This window comes from Patagioenas fasciata, chromosome 7, assembly GCF_037038585.1.
Source record: "Patagioenas fasciata isolate bPatFas1 chromosome 7, bPatFas1.hap1, whole genome shotgun sequence".
Classification (NCBI taxonomy): domain Eukaryota; kingdom Metazoa; phylum Chordata; class Aves; order Columbiformes; family Columbidae; genus Patagioenas; species Patagioenas fasciata.
The window spans coordinates 11,288,414-11,306,836 of record NC_092526.1 but is presented as its reverse complement, the minus strand read 5'-3'; the positions used below and the strand labels follow the sequence as shown (position 1 = coordinate 11,306,836).

Sequence of the window (18,423 nt, the reverse complement as noted above, 5' to 3'; positions counted from 1 at the left end):
CAGCTTGCTGGGATGGAGATAAGAGAACATGGTTTGAAGGGATTCTGTAACAAAAATGTTTACGAAGAAGAAGAAACCTGAGATCGTAATGCCTGGAGAGCTGTAGGCAGGAGTAAAGAATGGAAAGTTCTCACTTTGAAAGCGTTTAGTCTCTAGCACAGCACAGAACAAGCCAAAACAGAAACGCACTATTTCTTAGCTGACTTGTGATGCCTAATGATGAATGAACATGCTGCAGATTGAAGTGTTACATTAACATGCTACAAAATAAGGAACTAATTTCATCAACTTTATTCAGTATATATTTGTGTCTGAAGCACCTGAACTATCCATTTTGCTTGGAAATACATTTGGAAGTAGGTGAAGTTTAAATATGTACTCTTTATAGACATTAATATAATACCCTAGAATCAGGAAACCCTGATTTTAGGTCTCTCTGCTGCCATCTTTCTATATAAGAAATTCCTGTTACTTATAGGAAAAATATGATAGGACCAGCTTACTGAGGAACGTGTTTTATGAATTATGTTTTCTGACTTATAATTCTGTTAATAATAGAATGTGGCGATAACTTAAATGCTTCCATTGCTTAATAACAGCTTATTTTGATGAAGAACTTAGATGAGGGGTTTTTCTCGGTGTTGCTCATACATGTGTCTCAGAGCTGTGGATTTTTATGCTTTGCACTGTCTCTTTTTCATCCCTTTCTAATACTTTTTTTCCCCCCCCTATGTGAATACTTCTAGATGTTTGACTGGATCAGCCACAACAAAGAATTGTTCCTGCAGAGTCACACGGAGATCGGCGTGAGCTACCAACATGCCCTTGACCTCCAGACGCAGCACAACCACTTTGCCATGAATTCCATGGTGAGTTGAGGACGTGTTGTGAACAGCCAGTCTGTGCACAAGGGTGAGGAAAGGGACGGCAGTTTTGAGAGCACCACAGACCTGTGGAAAGTGAAGTGAGGAGGGTCAGGCTGGGCTGCTGTAGCAGCGCGATTTCTGGGAGGCAGGGTATTGCTCTTGACTTAAGAGCAGCACAGTCCTGTGGACTTTGTTTACATTTTGGAGAAGAAATACAATATTTTTCAAACGTTTCTGACATTTCTTTGACCAGGAATTAATGAGAGCTGTAGGCAACAGCTTAATAATTTATTATTTTCCCCTCACACCCTGCAAAAGATACTTTTCAAAACCTTGGAAAAGAGAAGCTAACCAAGCTGTCAGTTGTGGCCACAGTGGCAGTTTGGCTTTTTCAATAGTTAATTGGTCAGTCTTTTTGAATGCTCCTCAACTTACCTTTGTTTTTTTTCTCTTTTTGTTTTTTTAAAACATCATTATACATTTATAAGTGCTTTTCTCACTTTCTTATTCTTTCCAGGTGTAGGGTGTTTGTTCTGGAAATTGCTGTGCTTTCAGCACAGAAATGAGGACAGAATGTATTGGTGTTTTGATTGTTGCACTGCCTTATGAAAATGCGTGCACACCCCCTGCTGCAGTTGCACAATGCAGAGATGAGCCCTCTCTGAACGCTCACTGTCACCTGCACAAAAGCTGGTCCTGAGTGAAGCGGCTGCTGCAGGTGTCCCTCTTCATGCTGTGCACCCTCAGAGTACAGCTGCAGTGGGGCTAAGACCTCCAAGGTGGTGGCTGATATTAAAGTTGATGGTATAAGTCACTAAACCATGTCTGACTGTGCTGCCAAAGGGCAAGGTACTTGAGAGCAGTTGTCTGAAATGTGAAAAAAGTCCTGATGACCCAAGGTCATTGAAGGCCACATACTACTTTCATGATTACAGATATTAACCCTAGTATTCTGGCCAAATCCCAGAGCAGGTAATTAACTTCTCTGACCTAAATTCCTCCGGTCATTTCTGCTGACCTAGCTATTGCTCAGTAAAGCACTGTGCCTCACTAGGGCATTGTATAAGAGTGGAAGGTGAGAAATGTTTATAATGGCTATTAGTGTATTTATTGTGATTAAAATTGAAAGGAGGACTGAAAAACAGACTCGAGGCACCTGATTGTTAAGCTTGCTATCACAACACCATCTAGCAAAATGCAGGATAGCGTGGCCTTCATATGATACTGCTGCTCACAGAATCCTAACAAATGTGTCCACTGAAGGTCAGTGCATTAAAAGTCATTTGAATTATGAAAGATGCAAAGTCATTCGTAATTATTCAGAAAACACCACTAGAAGAGGCAAGCAGGAGGACCTCCCTTTATCCTTTTTGTGGTGCTGTACAGTAGTATTTTATTAAAATAACTGGGAGCTAAACTTGGAAGCAGTTTTAACAGAAAATTAGTTGGTGACAGGGAGGGTTCCACCTACTTGAAGAAAAGTTATTTTCCTCCATTTTTCTTACATTTGTCTGCAACAGACATTTGCAAAGATCTTGGGGGAACTTCTGGTGGCCGGGTTCTCTTGGTGGCTGTGCTGTGGCTCTTAGCAGTGCCATCTCAGTGCTGCCAAACTCCCATCTGATAGAGCTGCCCAGGAGAGAGATCTTTTCTTCTGAGGGAAAAGAGTGTGACAGATGACGTGCCACACATTTTACACCATCTCCAGTATAACCCACACACATGTATAGTCATATGGAAGCCCATACAGTCAGCAGGAATGAATCTACGAAGATTTTATCCTCCATCTCTTTAACACAGGGGACCTATGTGGAAGGGCATGAATAGCAAGCACTTTTCACTTCCAACCTATAAGTACAGTGAGACGTGGCACTCAATTCTGCTCTAACTAATTAGACTGAAATATATGATTGTGTGTGGGAACCCCACAATATAACAAATACATCTAATATATCAGTTCTCACATAATCTGCACATAAACATAACTGAAAGAGAGACCTACCTGTGTATCATTTCCTATATGCTCATTTTCTTTTAGCTCTAGCTGAATTTCAGACTTTGGATCCCCTCTGATGGGGTGATGTTTCATTTTGGTTTTGGATAAAGATTTATTCATACAGCAAACAGGCACAGTTTATTCAACTTGGATTTCTTAGATTTCAGGTACAGAGGTTACATAAGGAGTTGTGGTATTGTTATTGACAGTATGACAAAGTCAGGATAAAAAAGACAAAAAGACAACAGAAATACTTCAGGATACAGATGCAACTCAGGGCTACAATTTTCCTTTCTTTATTTTATTGTTTAATACTAAATGAGGCTTACATAGTATTTATCAGGAATACCAGTTTTACTTGGTGTTTGAAATTCCTCATGATCAAATAGGTTTCTCAAGAGTTTCTATAATGCTGAAAGGCCTGTATTTGGATTACGTGTCTCCACAATAGCGTTTCTAGAGGGGATTTCAATGCTAGCATTGCACAGGCTGGCAGCTGAAGTGACTTTTACAGCCTGGTGAGGTTGACTTGTGCAATTAAACAGGGCTGCTGCCTTGCAGAGGGGTGGGCATCTTATTTTTGAAATAGTAGATGTGGGAGTGTATCAAGCTGAAAGGACATTTGGAAAATAGTGGGAAAAGGGTAATAACCTTAAGCTGCAGGCTACTTGAACCAACCTGGAGCTGCAGTTCTTATACCAGCATAGTGCTGCTGTCAGCAGTGATGGATTTTGTAGATGGAACAGATTTTTTGCTACAAAAATGCAAAGTGACTTCTGCTCTGCTCAAAAGTCAGTATTGTGAATATGAGGGCGTTAGCATGCAGGAGACATCAGCTTGCTGCATCAGGGTGTTGGGCTGCATACTAGTCACTCCAGTTGTGGTAAAACATGCAGGGAGACCTGGAGAAGATAGAAACTAAAACGACCCTTTCCTGGCCACAGGCGGCTCCTGTGGTAGATGGTTTTGTCTCTTGGTGTGCACAAGAGCTGGTGCAAACCCGTGTGGAGACACGCTGCACTGAGGATGAAGCTGCTGCATTTGTTCAAGGAAAGAGTCAGTGATGCTTAGCAATGGACTCCAGACAGACTGACTGACTTAAATGAAGTGAAAACAGAGAAAGACGGGTTATGCCTATGGCCATAGTGGTAGGACATTACATACTCCAAGCCTACTCAACAATCTGAGTCATGCTTCGGTTGTTGGAGAAATGGGGCTAGAAATATGGATCACGTCTGTTTTATGTGTAACACTGCTTTAGTGAAGAGAAATCTTGCTGAAAATGGAGAAACTAGCAGGAAAGAACCACCACAAACAATTGCAGCTTCTTGAGGCAGGATATACAAGGTCTGTGTGTTTTGCCAGGTTTTCCGATGCACAGTCTGCTGTGGGTTTTGGTTTCTTTTATACAGTAGAGTTTTCTCTAAGAAAATTACAGTCAGTGATGTTACAAACACATAATCGTGTGATTGCTACTGCACAACTGCCTTCATTCAACTGTCTTATTTTTATGGCAACATTTTCAGTTATTCATGCTACCATTTGATTTTTGTTGGAGACTGTTTCAAAATGGCTAGTGCATATTATTTGATAATATTCATATTGTAGTAAGAGTATGAAGTTTAGGTCACTGTTCTAGGTGCTACACACTTTCACAGGAAGAAATGGGTTCTGCTTTGCAGTCTGTTGCCAAAGGCTCTCCTCCTACAATATTTATATACTTTAATTACCTTTGCACATCAAAAATCGTCTTGCATTAAGATAAATATTTGTGAAGTTAAGGATTAGGATTAAGTAACATAATGCAGAAGTTGTTATAGAGAAAACTATAACTCTGCTGAATTTACTGTTCTGTATGTACTCATTTGCGTTTATAATCCAGTATTCTTTAATTTGTTCATGTAATACCCTTGGCTGCAAAAAGAAAACAACAGGAATCCTTTCCTGTTTCTTTACCAGAGAATGGGGAGGTTATTACTCCCAGATCTGTTTGAAATCCCAAGTAGGTTATTGTGACCCACCCAAGTCTGAAAACTTAAGATTCAGGTGAGTTTGAATGAATTAAAAATTCAAACTATATTCATATCTGATGAGCCTTTAAGCTTTCTTATGGTAATTACAAAACTCAAATATTTAGTTACTATGCCTCAGACATGGAGATCAGTTCAAGAAGAATGACTTCTCAAACCCACTTAAGTGGTGCTGAATTTTTTAGTATAAATCTTTCGGTTTCTGAGTCTCAAGGGTGAACTAGATCACACTATAAACTTTCTCTGGGAGCTTGCTTTATAATTGTGATTTTGCTAGAAATTTGTTTTATAATTTAACTAGATCTAATTTTTTTTAGGCAATATATTAATCCCAGCAACTGGATTGAGAATAGTTCAACTATTGTGAATCTCAGTAACAAAATCATGAGAACTTGAAGCACTCTTATTGGCTGTGGTGCTTGGGGTTGTTTATGGCTTTGGGGTTTATTTTGTTTTGTCAATACATTAAAATCAGTATTGAGAGAAGATAAGGCAGAAAACATATCTGAGGATGGCTCTATGTTTTGCAGGGAAAAACTCTACAAACTTCAGGGAAAGTTGGATTAGATCTTGGATCTCTAAGGTGTTTTGTTTTCTTCACACTATGCCTAGTGTCTTATAAGCCTGACATAATTAATAGTTGAAATATTATCTTCAGTTCCTCTACAAAATATACTCTCAAAATGTTTATTGGGTCATGCCTTTTGTCCCACGCTCTTCCTATAAATGTCTGTAAGCGTTCTGTGACCAAAGCTCCTTCTTCAAAAAAACAATGTGTTACTCTGTTTTTTACAATAATAATTCTTTTTAAATGAACAATGTGGGATGTGGAGAAGTCATGTATTCGAGGTAATAAACTGTAGTATGGTATTTTTCTTTCACATAAGGACCACAGATATTTTTTCTGTGATTCAAAGCAGTGCTTGTTTTCGCTTCAGTTTCAAAATAAATTATGTTAGTCTTTATCGCAGCTGTATAATGTTTATACTGAGGCAATAATACTTTTCACAAAGATGAATATTTAGCTCCAACATTTTGTGAGTAATCTCAATCCAGTAAATTCACTAAAGAAAAAAAACAGTTTCAATATGACACAAGGCATACTGGTTGTAGCTCTCTACTTGGATACGTGGTATATGTGCCATTTGTTCCGACTGAAGTTATTTCTATTTCCTCTGGCAGAAGTTTTTTACGCCTGGATCCGTTAACCTCCTTAAAGCATGAGTTATCACTTTCTGTGGGGTGCACATAAAAATGGCAGTGTTCAGTGCTGGCATTGCTGCCTGCCCTGCTGTCAGGGAGTTAGAGCTGTCTGACACTAGATAGAGGTCCTAAGAAAGTCACAATATATTTCAAACACATTATAATCATCACGTAAAGGCTAATGATGTCTGTTGAAAATTCCCAACATTTATCTTAAATGAATGGTATTTTTCACTATGTAGGCTGAGCTAAAATGCCATCCAATATTATTCTGCAACATGCTACATAGAATTGGCTTTTTATTGGAACTTAAAGGTCTTAAGGAAACCTTATGAGTTTATTTTGTCACTGAAACATTCTGCTTTCGATTTATGTGTTAGGTTCATTTCACAGATGGTTTCTAAACTCACAGAAACACAGGGCAAGCTGGTTGGTTTTTTATTATATTTTAAAGGACAACTTTGCAACAATTGCATTTTGCCTTTGATTAATCTGCAAAACCTTTCTTATGCATCTCACCTTCGCTGCTTGCCATCACAATATCTCAACTAGTTCTCTAGGAAATGAGATGAGCACAGCCAAGTTTATTGCAGATTTAATGCTTCTCACTGCTCATTTTTCTTTTGTGAGTGTAAGGTATTCTTTTTACATGTGTATTAGAAGAAAGGACTGTTCCAGCTAGAGTTGGAGGGTTTAATTAAGAGGAAAGTTCTCCCAGTATATCTGCTAGATGATCGGGGCTGAATTAGTCTATTCCCCTGTGGGAGATCATTCCACAATCGAAACTCCACTCCTGTCAGCACTTATTGCTGAGATTGAGGGCTGTTGTCCTGCCAGGTGTTGGGGACCTTACCAGTGATTGCCGGAAGGAACAGTTTTGTTATAGACATTGATGGCCAGAATTAAGGCCTTGCTTACGTGACAGAAATGGACTAGAGAACTGGTGGACAAAGAGGGGTATGTGCACTTGTGAGGCGTTGCACGAGGCTTTCCTGATCTGTAAAAGAAACTCTTGCATATCGTAATGCTGATGTAGATGTAGGGAAATATTTTTTTTGTTTGCCAGTCAAGGGATTTTTAGAATGGAAGAATCCTGGTTTTTGACTAAATTTTCAAAGTTGAAATAGTCAATGAAAAATTAACTCTAACATGGGGAGTGTTTTTGCAAAGTCTGCAAATACATCTAAAATAAAGATTTTCAATGATAAAGGATATATATTAGCCAAAAATTGAGTGCATCCTCATGTTGCTACAACAGAATGTCAACTGAAGTGCTTTCATCCTTACTTCTAAACATTAGTATGTTGTTTTCTCATTGTTTGACCTGTTGTAGTCCTGTATAGCCATAAATCTGTAATCTCTTGCTGTCCTCTTTGGGGACACCTCTCGGTTTTGAAAAAAGATTAGGCCCTTAGGTTATATTTAAAGTGAGACTCTCTATGAACCTACTAGTAGTGGATTTTCCAGCCTAAAGGAAAAACAGTCACAAGAATTATTTAATTTACTTCCTGTTAGGATGAGAAGATCTATATAACAGTGACATAGAAAAATCTGCATTCATTCATTCATTCACTCATTCATTCATTCATATTTAGAGGTGAACAAACCAGAGGGGAAAGGAAGGTTTAACTTTGTGAAATGTCAACAGTTGAATTTTGGCAGCCTAGATTTTTCTTCCATTTTACTCAGAACATCACACATTGGCAGATAAAGATGAAAAAAAGCAGCTTACAATTTTATTGTATTAAGAAATATTTTGTGTTTTGTGGATTGTGGTCAAATCTACGTTTTTTCTCCTGAAACTGAACTCTGGAATGCCTTGAAGCCCTATTGCGTTTGACCTCAATCCACCACAGTCCATCCCATCTTTCCCAATCTTTCCCAGAGATCTCATCTTTCCCAAAAACAGTGACACTGGGTCAGGGTCCTGAGACTGTAAAATATGTTACGTCTGGTAGGATGTGCTATTTCAAGTTACAGATCTTTAGCCAAGTCTTTGTCTTGTTTTTCTGTGAAACCTTAGACAAGTAGTGTGTGTCCAAGCCCCACTTCAATGTCTCTGCTTCACTGAGGTGGGACTGATAGAGCAGATGTAGAGTGCATGCCCCGAAGTAGGAGGTGTTTCCATTGTACTACCTGTTTGATGTATACAGGAGAGCACATCACGTGTGATACTACACTTGAATCCATTTATTGCTCAGAAAATAACAGGGGAAGCTCTGGAGCCTCTGTTTCCCAAGGCAGTTCCCCTTGGTGCACCAAGAATGGAGGTGTGAGCAGGTGATTCCCAAACTGCTACTCGCTTTCTGTTGGAAGAGCTATGGAGTCAGGGGCTTGGCTACAGGACACGTTGGTACTCTTCCATGAAAAATCCTCATCTAGCAAAGTGAAATTTCATCCATAAAATTCTTCATCTCTGTATAAAAATATAACAAACAAACATAAGAATATATAAATCCCCCTAACTTAAAAAACAGACTCTAGGAACATCTGCTGTATTTCAACTAATCTTACCTTTACCCTTCTACTAGTTATTATAGTACATCTGTATACTGTAGCTATGGGGAACTAAGGAATTCACAGTTGTTTTCCTCCATCCTTATTGCATTGCAATGTCTGAGATAATTGTGTAGAGAAAAAAGAGGCAAGATGAAAACAACTATTTTTAACATGAAATCTAAACTTCTTCAGGAACTTTTCCTTCAGACACAGCCAAGTTTCATGTCTTCATTTGGGGCAACTCATCCAACCTCCAGCAACCATAGCGATGCTGCACTGCTTTCCAGCAGAAGAACTGACCTGAAATGTTGTAAAATTATCTTGGCTGAGGCTCAGTCATTAAGACTTTCTGGGAGAAAGACTTATATATTTAAATTTTAGTTTCTAACTTAGAGAGACACAAAGAAGTGTTTGACTGCGGCTGGTGGTCAAAATTCCAAATCATAATATCTTTTTTTAGTATACTTTAAACTCCAAAATAGTTTTGATTGGTTTCTCTAACTGTAACAAAAAAAAACCAAAAAAAAAAAACAAAAAAAAAATTCTTTAATCTGACAACTTAGAACCAAATTCAATTTTAAAGAAAAGGCTAGGTGATAAGGGGGAAAGAAAAAAGAAAAAAAAGTGCATACTTGGAGGTTGAGTATTGCTTTAGATGTGTTATTTATGTGACAGCTGTCACAGTCATAGTTCTGCGAGGGAGAGCAGAGTGTCTGTAAGGGCTGTGGCCCCATCGTTATTTCCTTGAGCACTTACAGGTGTGATGAGTGTACTTTGTAGGTATCCCACACACTTTGCAGACACACTTCACTCTGCTTCCCAACTAAGTTTGGACCTGTGCCCACCTTGGCAGTGCTCTGTTGTGTTTCATGTTTACCTTGGCAGATATCTTTCCACATTGTGCTCCCACTCACTATGATGAGATCCTGCTTCAACACTTCCACCTCTGATTTATTATTTGCCCATGAGTAATACTGTTAAAATCATCAGGGCTCTGTCTGTCCTTGTGCATAAGAGTCTTACAGATTCTACTCTGAAATTCCAAAAACCAAAGTTGTTTTCAAATACTCCAGTGAGACAAGAAATCAGTGAGCCGACATTAGCAAAATACCTCAAATTCTGGGATGTTCCTTTCCTCTGGTGAGGAGGAAAGAGAAAGGAGAATGTTTATATCAAATACCATTCCAGAAATCTGGAAGACATCTGTCATTTTTCTTTTGATGGTGCATCTTTGTAAGATACTGTCATGATGACTATTTTCAGGTTTACATTCCTATCCAGAACGAGGCTATTTTAATGCAATAACATTACTGTCCGTAGTTCAGTTTGAGAAAGAACTATCCTTCCACTACTTCAAGGCTGAATAAAAACCATCATGGAAAATTCTTATGAAAGAACAGAAAATGTCACTCTTTTAGTAGGCTTTTTGATTCCTTCTAAATTCAGAATGTAGTTAAATGGTATCTCTGCTGGAGAACAGCTTAAAATAACCTGCAAAAAAAGATAACATTTTAACCAAAGAATATGATTTAATATACATTTCTATGGAAACTCTTACATGAACTCTTTTAAATTCTGTAAGACTTTTCCATTTGTTCATGCTTCATGTCTATAAAGGTTTATCAGAGAGTTCTCTAAGGACAGAAAGCAAACATTTCACTTATGAATATGTGGATTTAACATCCAGAAATATGAAGCAATGCAACAGAAATATCAAGAATAAGGTAGGAGCAATGAGTAGGCCCTAACAGGTGAGTAAATAGCAATGGCAAATTAGTTTTACATAAATAAATTCAAGTGGAAAGGGGGAGATAACGGTGTTAGATGATGGCATAGATGTGCAAAAAGATTCCTGAGGGAGGTATTTTTAGAGTGGAAGTTAGTCTGCCTGCTATTCATACATATTAAAGCGTGTGGTTGATTGCTGTGACTGAACTGCTCGGCTTTACTCCAACTGATGGTGTTCGGAATGCATAATGAAGTCAGAGGGTGGTCACGGTTATTTCTTCTCTTTATTTATGTGTGCTTTTTAATTTTCAGAATGCCTATGTCAACATCAATCGGATCATGTCTGTTGCGTCAAGGCTTTCCGAGGCAGGCCATTATGCTTCCCAGCAAATTAAACAAATATCCAGCCAGCTGGATCAAGAGTGGAAGAGTTTTGCTGCAGCTCTGGATGAGCGCAGCACCATCTTAGCCATGTCTGCAGTCTTTCACCAGAAAGCTGAACAGGTGAGATGCTTTTGTGACTAGCAAAATGATTCTTTGCTACTTTGGTAATGATGATGCTGCAATTTTACCTAATGGCTTTTAGCTAATGTGCAGAGAGGTTAAGAGTCTTGTTCCTAGTGGGTCAGTGCCTCAAAAACAAATAGCAACATTTCCCCCAAAATCTGGTACATGTTCCCTGAGTGGGTAAGAAAATGTTTAAGTCTTAGTAATGAGAAAGAATCTGATCATAACTGCAGTGCACTAGTGCACTAACATGCTGCTTTATTTCTGTTGCCTAATATTTCATCAGTGCTGCGAATAAATTCAGGAGTATTATGGTCAGGAAAACGGTATGTCTCTGCACTCATATGTAGATGTTGTATGTGCAATGTGCATGGGAATATTCACACACATGACATAGACCCGTACCAGCAGATAATTTCTAGAAGCTAAATAATATAATTGTTAATGAATCTCATAGAATTAATTCCACTACTTACTCCTGCAGTACTCTCCATAGTCCCAAACTTTGTTAGACTTCACTAAGTAGAGGCTTCAGAGACAGCTAGGAATGTCTAAGAAGATTTTCCATGTCCCTGAACTCTGGTTTGTGTCTTTAACAACTACCAGAATTATTCCATAATTTCATAGCTAAAAAAATGTGAAAATGAGTGACAATTCAACTTTGATCACATTCATTTTCCAGTGACAAACACTGCTTAGGGGCTTTCTTCAGTATGGTTGTGAGCTTGTGTTTCCAAGTAGTTAATATCAAAAAAACTAGGTGGGTGTGTTTGATATTTATAGAATGAACCATACTTCCAATGTCTGAAGAAGAAATTATAACTGATAACCCAGAAACTCTGCCTCAAAAGCCAGAATATACGTGTGGAAGAGCTTAGCTCGAACAGTAAAGATTTTCTTTGTTGCTCGTTTCTGACCATAGAATTATAATGGATTTTTCTTTATTTTGTGTTTCCTATTGACAACAGCCCACAGCATAGAGCAATTACTCACCCTACTGGGCACTTACACATGTAAGCCACTCAGTGGCTCTAAGGGGACTGTTACACCAAGATGATGCCCAGTACAAGTACTTTCCTCCATGTAGAGTTGGCACTGTAGTATTTAGTTGTAGTCTTCTTGTTAAAAATTGTCAGTCATCATATGCTCATAAAGAAAAGTCAGAAAATAATTTATATCGAGTCAATAGTCAAAATGAGAATGTTTACTAATAAATTAGTTCTTTCTTGCTTATTTCGATTTGTTTGATGTTTGGGGTTCCTTTCTTGGTTTTTTTTGGTTTTTGTTTTGTTTCATTTTGGTTTTTTCTTTTTATGAGCAATCTCCTATTTTTCTGACGTGTCAGACTTGTTTGCAGTTTATGAAGGGGTTGCTGAGGTATTGCATAGCATGAAAGGCAATAAACCAGAAAGCTGTATTGAACTGTCTGTCAAGCTAATTTTTTTTTTGTCTTCCTGTCTTTTGAACGCTGTAAAAATGGGTATTTTACCTCAGTTTTAACTTGAAAAAAAGCTACTTTAATGTCCCTTCCAGCCTTGTGTCTTTTTTTCTTTACAATTGAATGAATGGGTGTGAAAAACACGGTCCTGCCTTGACACCTCTTCGTAAAGAACTTAACATTGTACTGCCAGACAGGAGCCATTCACTCATTACTAACCAGACTGGAGAATTTGCTAATTGTGAACAGCAGTTGCTGCTCACTTGCAATAAGAGACAATTCAGTGGAAGATAAGTGCCGATGTGAAGTCTGTAAACTCAGACTGCTGCAAGAAAGAAACGTGGGAGTCAGCGTGTTGATTAGTCAGGACTAAAATTTTGACCTTGCTTTAGTAACTCTGGTAGGATAAACCAATAACTTGAATGCTAATAACTTAGTCATTTGATCTCTGTATAGTATTAAGATTTGGGATTTGGTCTATAACTCAGTCTGCTGTCTACCAAGCATTCCTTCCAACGGTGACTCTATTATTTGGCACCACCCAGCATTGATTTTTATTTTTTTTTTAAGTCAGATCGGGTCTTTGTTATTTTACAATAAACACAGCTTAAATCTCTGAAGCAAAGATGTAGATAAACCCACTATTTTCTTTGTTGCAGATCAAATCTTTTTTCGCTTCCTTTGTTCTGTCAATAAAAGTAATCTTGCTGCGGATCCAACCATTTCTCCCACAGTGCACCCCTGCTTCCCTCATACCGATCTGACACGCAGATTGCCTTTCCCTCTCCAGTGCGATAAGCTGCTACAGCCTCTTTGTTCATTCCTTCCTATTGATTGAAGTTCTCTGTGATGCCAACAGGAAGCAAGTCTATTAGGACCATAATCTTTCAGCCTTTGGCACAGCCCAGACTGCAAGGAAGTTGTTGGCTTGGGACAGAGATTAATGAAAAACTCTACAATCTCTAGAATATGCAAGCTGAGCAGGAAGCAACTTGTTTCTCAAGGTCACTTCCAAAAGACCCCACACAGAAAACTGCACAGAATACAATTTGTCTGGTTTGGAGGGTTGAAAGGCTGAGTCAACCCTGCTGAGAATTGAACCTCACATCTGTCTTCATGTGCCTCAGCATCCCATTGCTTTTCTGGCTCTTACTGCAGATACATGTGGCATGTTGAATGGGACTCGGCTGAATGAGTTCCTGGATCAAAGCTTTTTTTTTTTATTATTTTTTAAACACAATTTGTACATAGTAAACCATCATCAAGAAAAGAGGAAAGGAAAGGAGAGGAAAGGAAAGGAAAAGGGAAAAGGAAAAGATCTTACCAACTTAGCCTTCAGCTAGGCTTCCTTCGGCACATGTGTTTGATCAAAAGCCAGTAAACTAAACTCCAAACAACCACTGTGTCCAGGTCAAGGTGCAACTCAAGATATTCAGTGAAGGTGTTTCCCAAATCTCTTGGTCGTTTTTGTTTTGGTATTTTTATTTGTTTGTGTTGTTTCGTTTTTGTTTTGTTTGTGTTTTGTTGTTGGTTTGTTTGTTTGTTTGTTTCTTGGGAGGAGGTGGGGTTTTTGTTTGTTTTCTTCTTTTCTTTTTTCTCCCCCCTCCTTTTCTCATGCTGGCATGCAGATATTCTAGTGCAAAAGAGAGCATGCTTCTGTATCTTTAGGTATGTCTGAGGCTATTCAAAGTTACAATAGAATGTAGGACAATATGTTTTATCTCACTGTGACTTCAAGAGAACTCTGGTGATTTGCTCCAGATGAGATTCCTGCCCACCAACTGCCAGCTGGGGGAAGCAGACATACCAGGTGTCCTCCCTTTCCTGGAAGTAATCTCTGAAAGTGTGCTAAAGAATTCATAAGATGCTCACTCTACTGATCCTATCAGAATGAACCAATTAATGTCTTCAATCAGCCAAGAGATCTTAACCCATTAATTCTGGGTGAGAGTTTACCCTGAGTAATGCACGAGCAGAATTACTATTTAAGGTAGCAGGTGTTAGGTGCACAAAGCAGACATTTATGTTGCTTCTCTAAAAACTGACCCCTGACTGTTTGTTCAATATTACATTACTCCCCAAGCAGGAAGGCTACTGTTCTCATCTCTGCCTGGAACTCTCTAAGCACATCCTAAACTCCCCTGTTTGTGGAAAGAAAATGAAAAAGAGAGGAAAAGAAAAAAGGGAGAAAGAATCTGAGTAACAGGAGGATAGGAAAAGCCAATTGATATCTGTAAGATGCAGGGGTAAGGCCAAGATAAATTCTGCATTAGAGAGGGAAATTCCAGAAAGAACAGGAAATATAGCACTACCCTCATACAAAAAAAAAAAAATCAGGGCATCAAGAGACATTATGGGTTGCTGAGGAAAAGTTTCATGACCTTCTTCCCATCTTTCCCCACAGCTGTTCCAGAGCATGAAAGTACACCAAACTTTGGTCTTAATTTCTCTGGGGGCTAGGAGAACCACCCTGGTTTTCCTACAGCTTCCACTCAGAGGCCTAATAGAAAGTAAGCAAGGACTGTGCAAAAAATGTGGACAAATATGGACTAAAAAAGATTTGAGCTGTGTTTTGAAGGAACTACGTGGTACAGCACAGCAGTCCCTGAAGAAAGCTAGTAAGAATTGTTCTGATAATACATTTTTACCTGACCTAATGCAGAATTTGCGATTTAGGTGAATAGATTGTGAGTCAGGACTAAGTATAGGTCATTACTTTAAAGTTACTTTTGGATCAGAAGCACAAAGGTACCTGGGAGGCCTTTTTATTTTTCAGGAGAAATTTTTCTTAATCTTTCATGAAATCTTGAAAAACATGGACAATTATTGGAACCTGCCATTTCAAATAATATTTAAAGAGATTTATGTTCCAAATAGGAGATAGTCTAGTCTATGAGGTAACTATAAATTTAAGCAATTAATTTAAATGGTATTAAGTATTCAGTGGACAGTAACAGCTATGTTCCAACCTAACAGTTAACAATTTATAATTTTAAATGCATGTTTTTTCAACTCAGTCAATGGCGATTTTGTCACATGCATATCTTCTAATTAATGGTTACATTAACACCTTTTTGTGTCTGCCACAGTATGTGACAAATAATAAAAATTAACATAGGTGCTTTTTTCAAAATACCTAAATCAGTAGTTCTGTGGTATGAACTGTAAAACTCTTAAAAACACATTTAATGTCCCTTCATGAATCTGCACATGCAGCACACACCGCCATGCACTGTTTTGGGGTATCTGAGTAAAACGCTGACAGCCTGCATTCCTTAAAACTTTTTAAAACAGATAATGTCAGCTGCTCCTGCTAGTGGCAGAAGTGACATTACTGATGTAATTGTTGATATGACATTGTCTATATACAATAGATGTAGAAATGAAAGAGAGATATGATACAACAAGGTGGAAATGTGGTTATGTACCTAGGATCTTCTTGAGACTTCTTCCACCTGCTGTGTGAATCACAGTCTGGGGATATGAGTATATGAGTGAGTAACCTGACTATTAAGAGCTTGTACTAAAATTGGTAGAATTCAGCAGTTTTGATAAGAGCAATAACAGTGTGATTCCAGCAGCAGGAACACTGGTCTATAAGGTGTAAAGGTCTTTTGTTCACTGCTTCAACCAAGAGGTTCATGTAACAGCCCCAAAAGGGATTGATCTCAGCTCCGTGCTCTGAAAACTGAATAGGAAATGATGTGAATTCCACTACCTTGGCACAAAATATGATGACTTCAGCTTTATGCAAGGGTGTTTTGGAGGATTTCATCTGAAGACATTCAGCAGATCAGGAGTCAAACCAACACAAGACAACCTGTCATCCTTGCCTCCAGCCTTCTAGAAAGCACAATTTTCACTGGTGCATTTATACTTTGTAGATATGAATGTTTAGGAATTCATCTTTGTCGCTGAATCTTTGTGTGCTGAAAAGAAGTGTTTACAATGCAAATACTTTATAGCCTTCATTACACAGCAGCATGGTGAATAGCTTTGCACTGCTAATAAAAAAGGATGCTGATGCCAGAGCCGGGGTTGAATTGAAATTCTTTGCTTTGAATCTCACAGCCCTTCGTGCTGTGTGTGAATGCTTTACTAACAAGCCACAGGTGAACACTTCAGGAGTGGATAAGGCTGTGATCCTGGGGTTGGTTTTGTGGCATTATACATTCATCCTACAGGGCACAGCATCTGTTGTATAGTTAGCTGTTCTTTTTTTATAAATAGCCCAAAAGTATGGCAGGCTGGCTTAGCGGAAAGGTGGAGGAAGAGAAAATATTAATGAGAAGTAATGAGGTGGCACTAGGCAGTTAGTATGGACAAAATATGAACATGTGAGCTTGTCGTTGAAGTAAGCCCTGCTTAAAAGAAAAACAGGATAGGAACCTTAGAGACTCAATTCCTCTTTTCTTTCAAAGAACAGGCAGCACCCAGGGGAGCTTCCCCAATTTGTTCTGTCAAAGTACATCAGCACCACTCTGGAGGCCTTTAAGAGTGGACTATTTCTTTTTTTCCATCTCTTTACTGCCCAAAGCTATTCAGTTTCTGACTGTCTGTTTAAGGCTTCCAACCAAGGGGCTAAACCATATTAATTGCAATAGCAATGATTTTTTTTCTCCCTTTTCATGGATGCCTGCCCACCAGGAACTGGACTGAGACCAGCAGCTCATTTTGCACTGGCTGCTTGGCAGCTGTCAGACGGTAATGGCATCTGATCACTGCTGACCTGGGCCAGTATCAAATGTGTGACCAAGGGGTTTGAAGCCTTGGTGTCTTATTAGTGATCCCACTGAGCTGGCCCTGGGTTGGAAACTGCTTGAATACAGACTGTCTACCTTCCACCGAAATGAATGTCAGCATTGATTTTAATGGGAGTTTTCTGTTACTCGAATTAGTAGCGTTAAGGACTGGTAAGCAACTGAGGGAAGACTGAGAGCTGAGACAGTGCCAAATACAGCTGGATTTGTAACTCTGTCCTTTTGTGCTTTAAACTGATTTTCTTTTCTAAACATGTTGCAGCCTCCCTTTTTTGGAATGCAATGTTGTAGCCTCCCTACATGGTTTGCAAACACCTTTAGAGCCTGGATATCTGAGCAAGGTTAAAGAAGCATTTGTTTTTAACCCAGAAGAAACAGAAAACATTCCTTTGGATCTAGGTGCTCTTCAAGTACTGAGGAGATGACAGGAATGTGCTGTCCCAAGGTGCCTAAAAGGACTCCTTTATAACTATTACATTTTCCTCAGTCCTTGCTGCAGTCATCTGTGGCACTCTACAAACAAAATTTTCTAATGTTGATATGTTATTCTGTGTCACTATTGCTCATTGTTCCTGGAATTGTTTCAGTTCCTCTCAGGTGTGGATGCCTGGTGCAAAATGTGCAGTGAAGGAGGCCTCCCCTCAGAAATGCAGGACCTGGAACTGGCCATCCATCATCATCAGACCCTGTACGAACAAGTAACACAGGCCTATACAGAGGTATGTTCTTCCCAGAAAATCATGTGAGTATCTGTTAAGTGATAACAGACGCGACTGCATTTTGGAGCTTAGTTTTTCTAAAACAGTTAGAGTCTGCTTTCCATTTCTGCGATGTTTTCAAAGAAGAAGTCAGCTCTAATCCCAGGTTGTAGGATGTGATTCCCCGCAATCTGCTTGTAAGGGCACAAAAGGACAATGTGGGGGACAAACCCCATACAGAAATGAAGTCTAGAACTAGTGTTGGCACCCCAAAAAAGAGCCACTTCCCTGCCTTTGCTGAACAAGGAACACCTTTAAGGCGCCAGTAGCTTTACTCCTGTTGCTTTCCTTCTGCAAATGAGTCCTGGCTATAGCACAGGTGTGCTAATGGGAACAGAGGATGCCAAAGGCTTTTTCCTTCAATGTACCGAGTCACAGAGCTGTCAGGTCCTTATTACAGTGAATGCTGAAACTGTGCTTTAGATGTATTTGTATACACTCTTGTGTCAAATATCTCAGACCTAAATAGGGTATGTGTTCTTTTCCTTTAAAAGAGGGTTCAAGGATGCAAATATTAAAACAAACTCTCTGTCATTTTGTCAAAAAAACCATAAAATTCTTCACTTGTTTTTCCCCCATTCATGCAGCATGAAATAAAACCTACAGCTGAAAATAATATTGCAATCAGCTGACATTCA

General features: G+C 38.9%; 1 protein-coding gene across 9 annotated transcripts in view; it reads left to right on the top strand.

The window, feature by feature from the left end:
• KALRN (kalirin RhoGEF kinase) overlaps positions 1-18,423 on the top strand; it is a 505,770-nt gene that overhangs the window by 222,455 nt on the left and 264,892 nt on the right. For all 9 annotated transcript variants that reach the window (XM_065841448.2, XM_071810806.1, XM_071810810.1 and 6 more), the window contains exons 7-9: positions 747-869; positions 10,635-10,826; positions 17,615-17,746. In XM_065841448.2, coding sequence (XP_065697520.1) covers positions 747-869; positions 10,635-10,826; positions 17,615-17,746 — 447 coding nt within the window. The remainder of the gene's footprint in view (positions 1-746; positions 870-10,634; positions 10,827-17,614; positions 17,747-18,423) is intronic.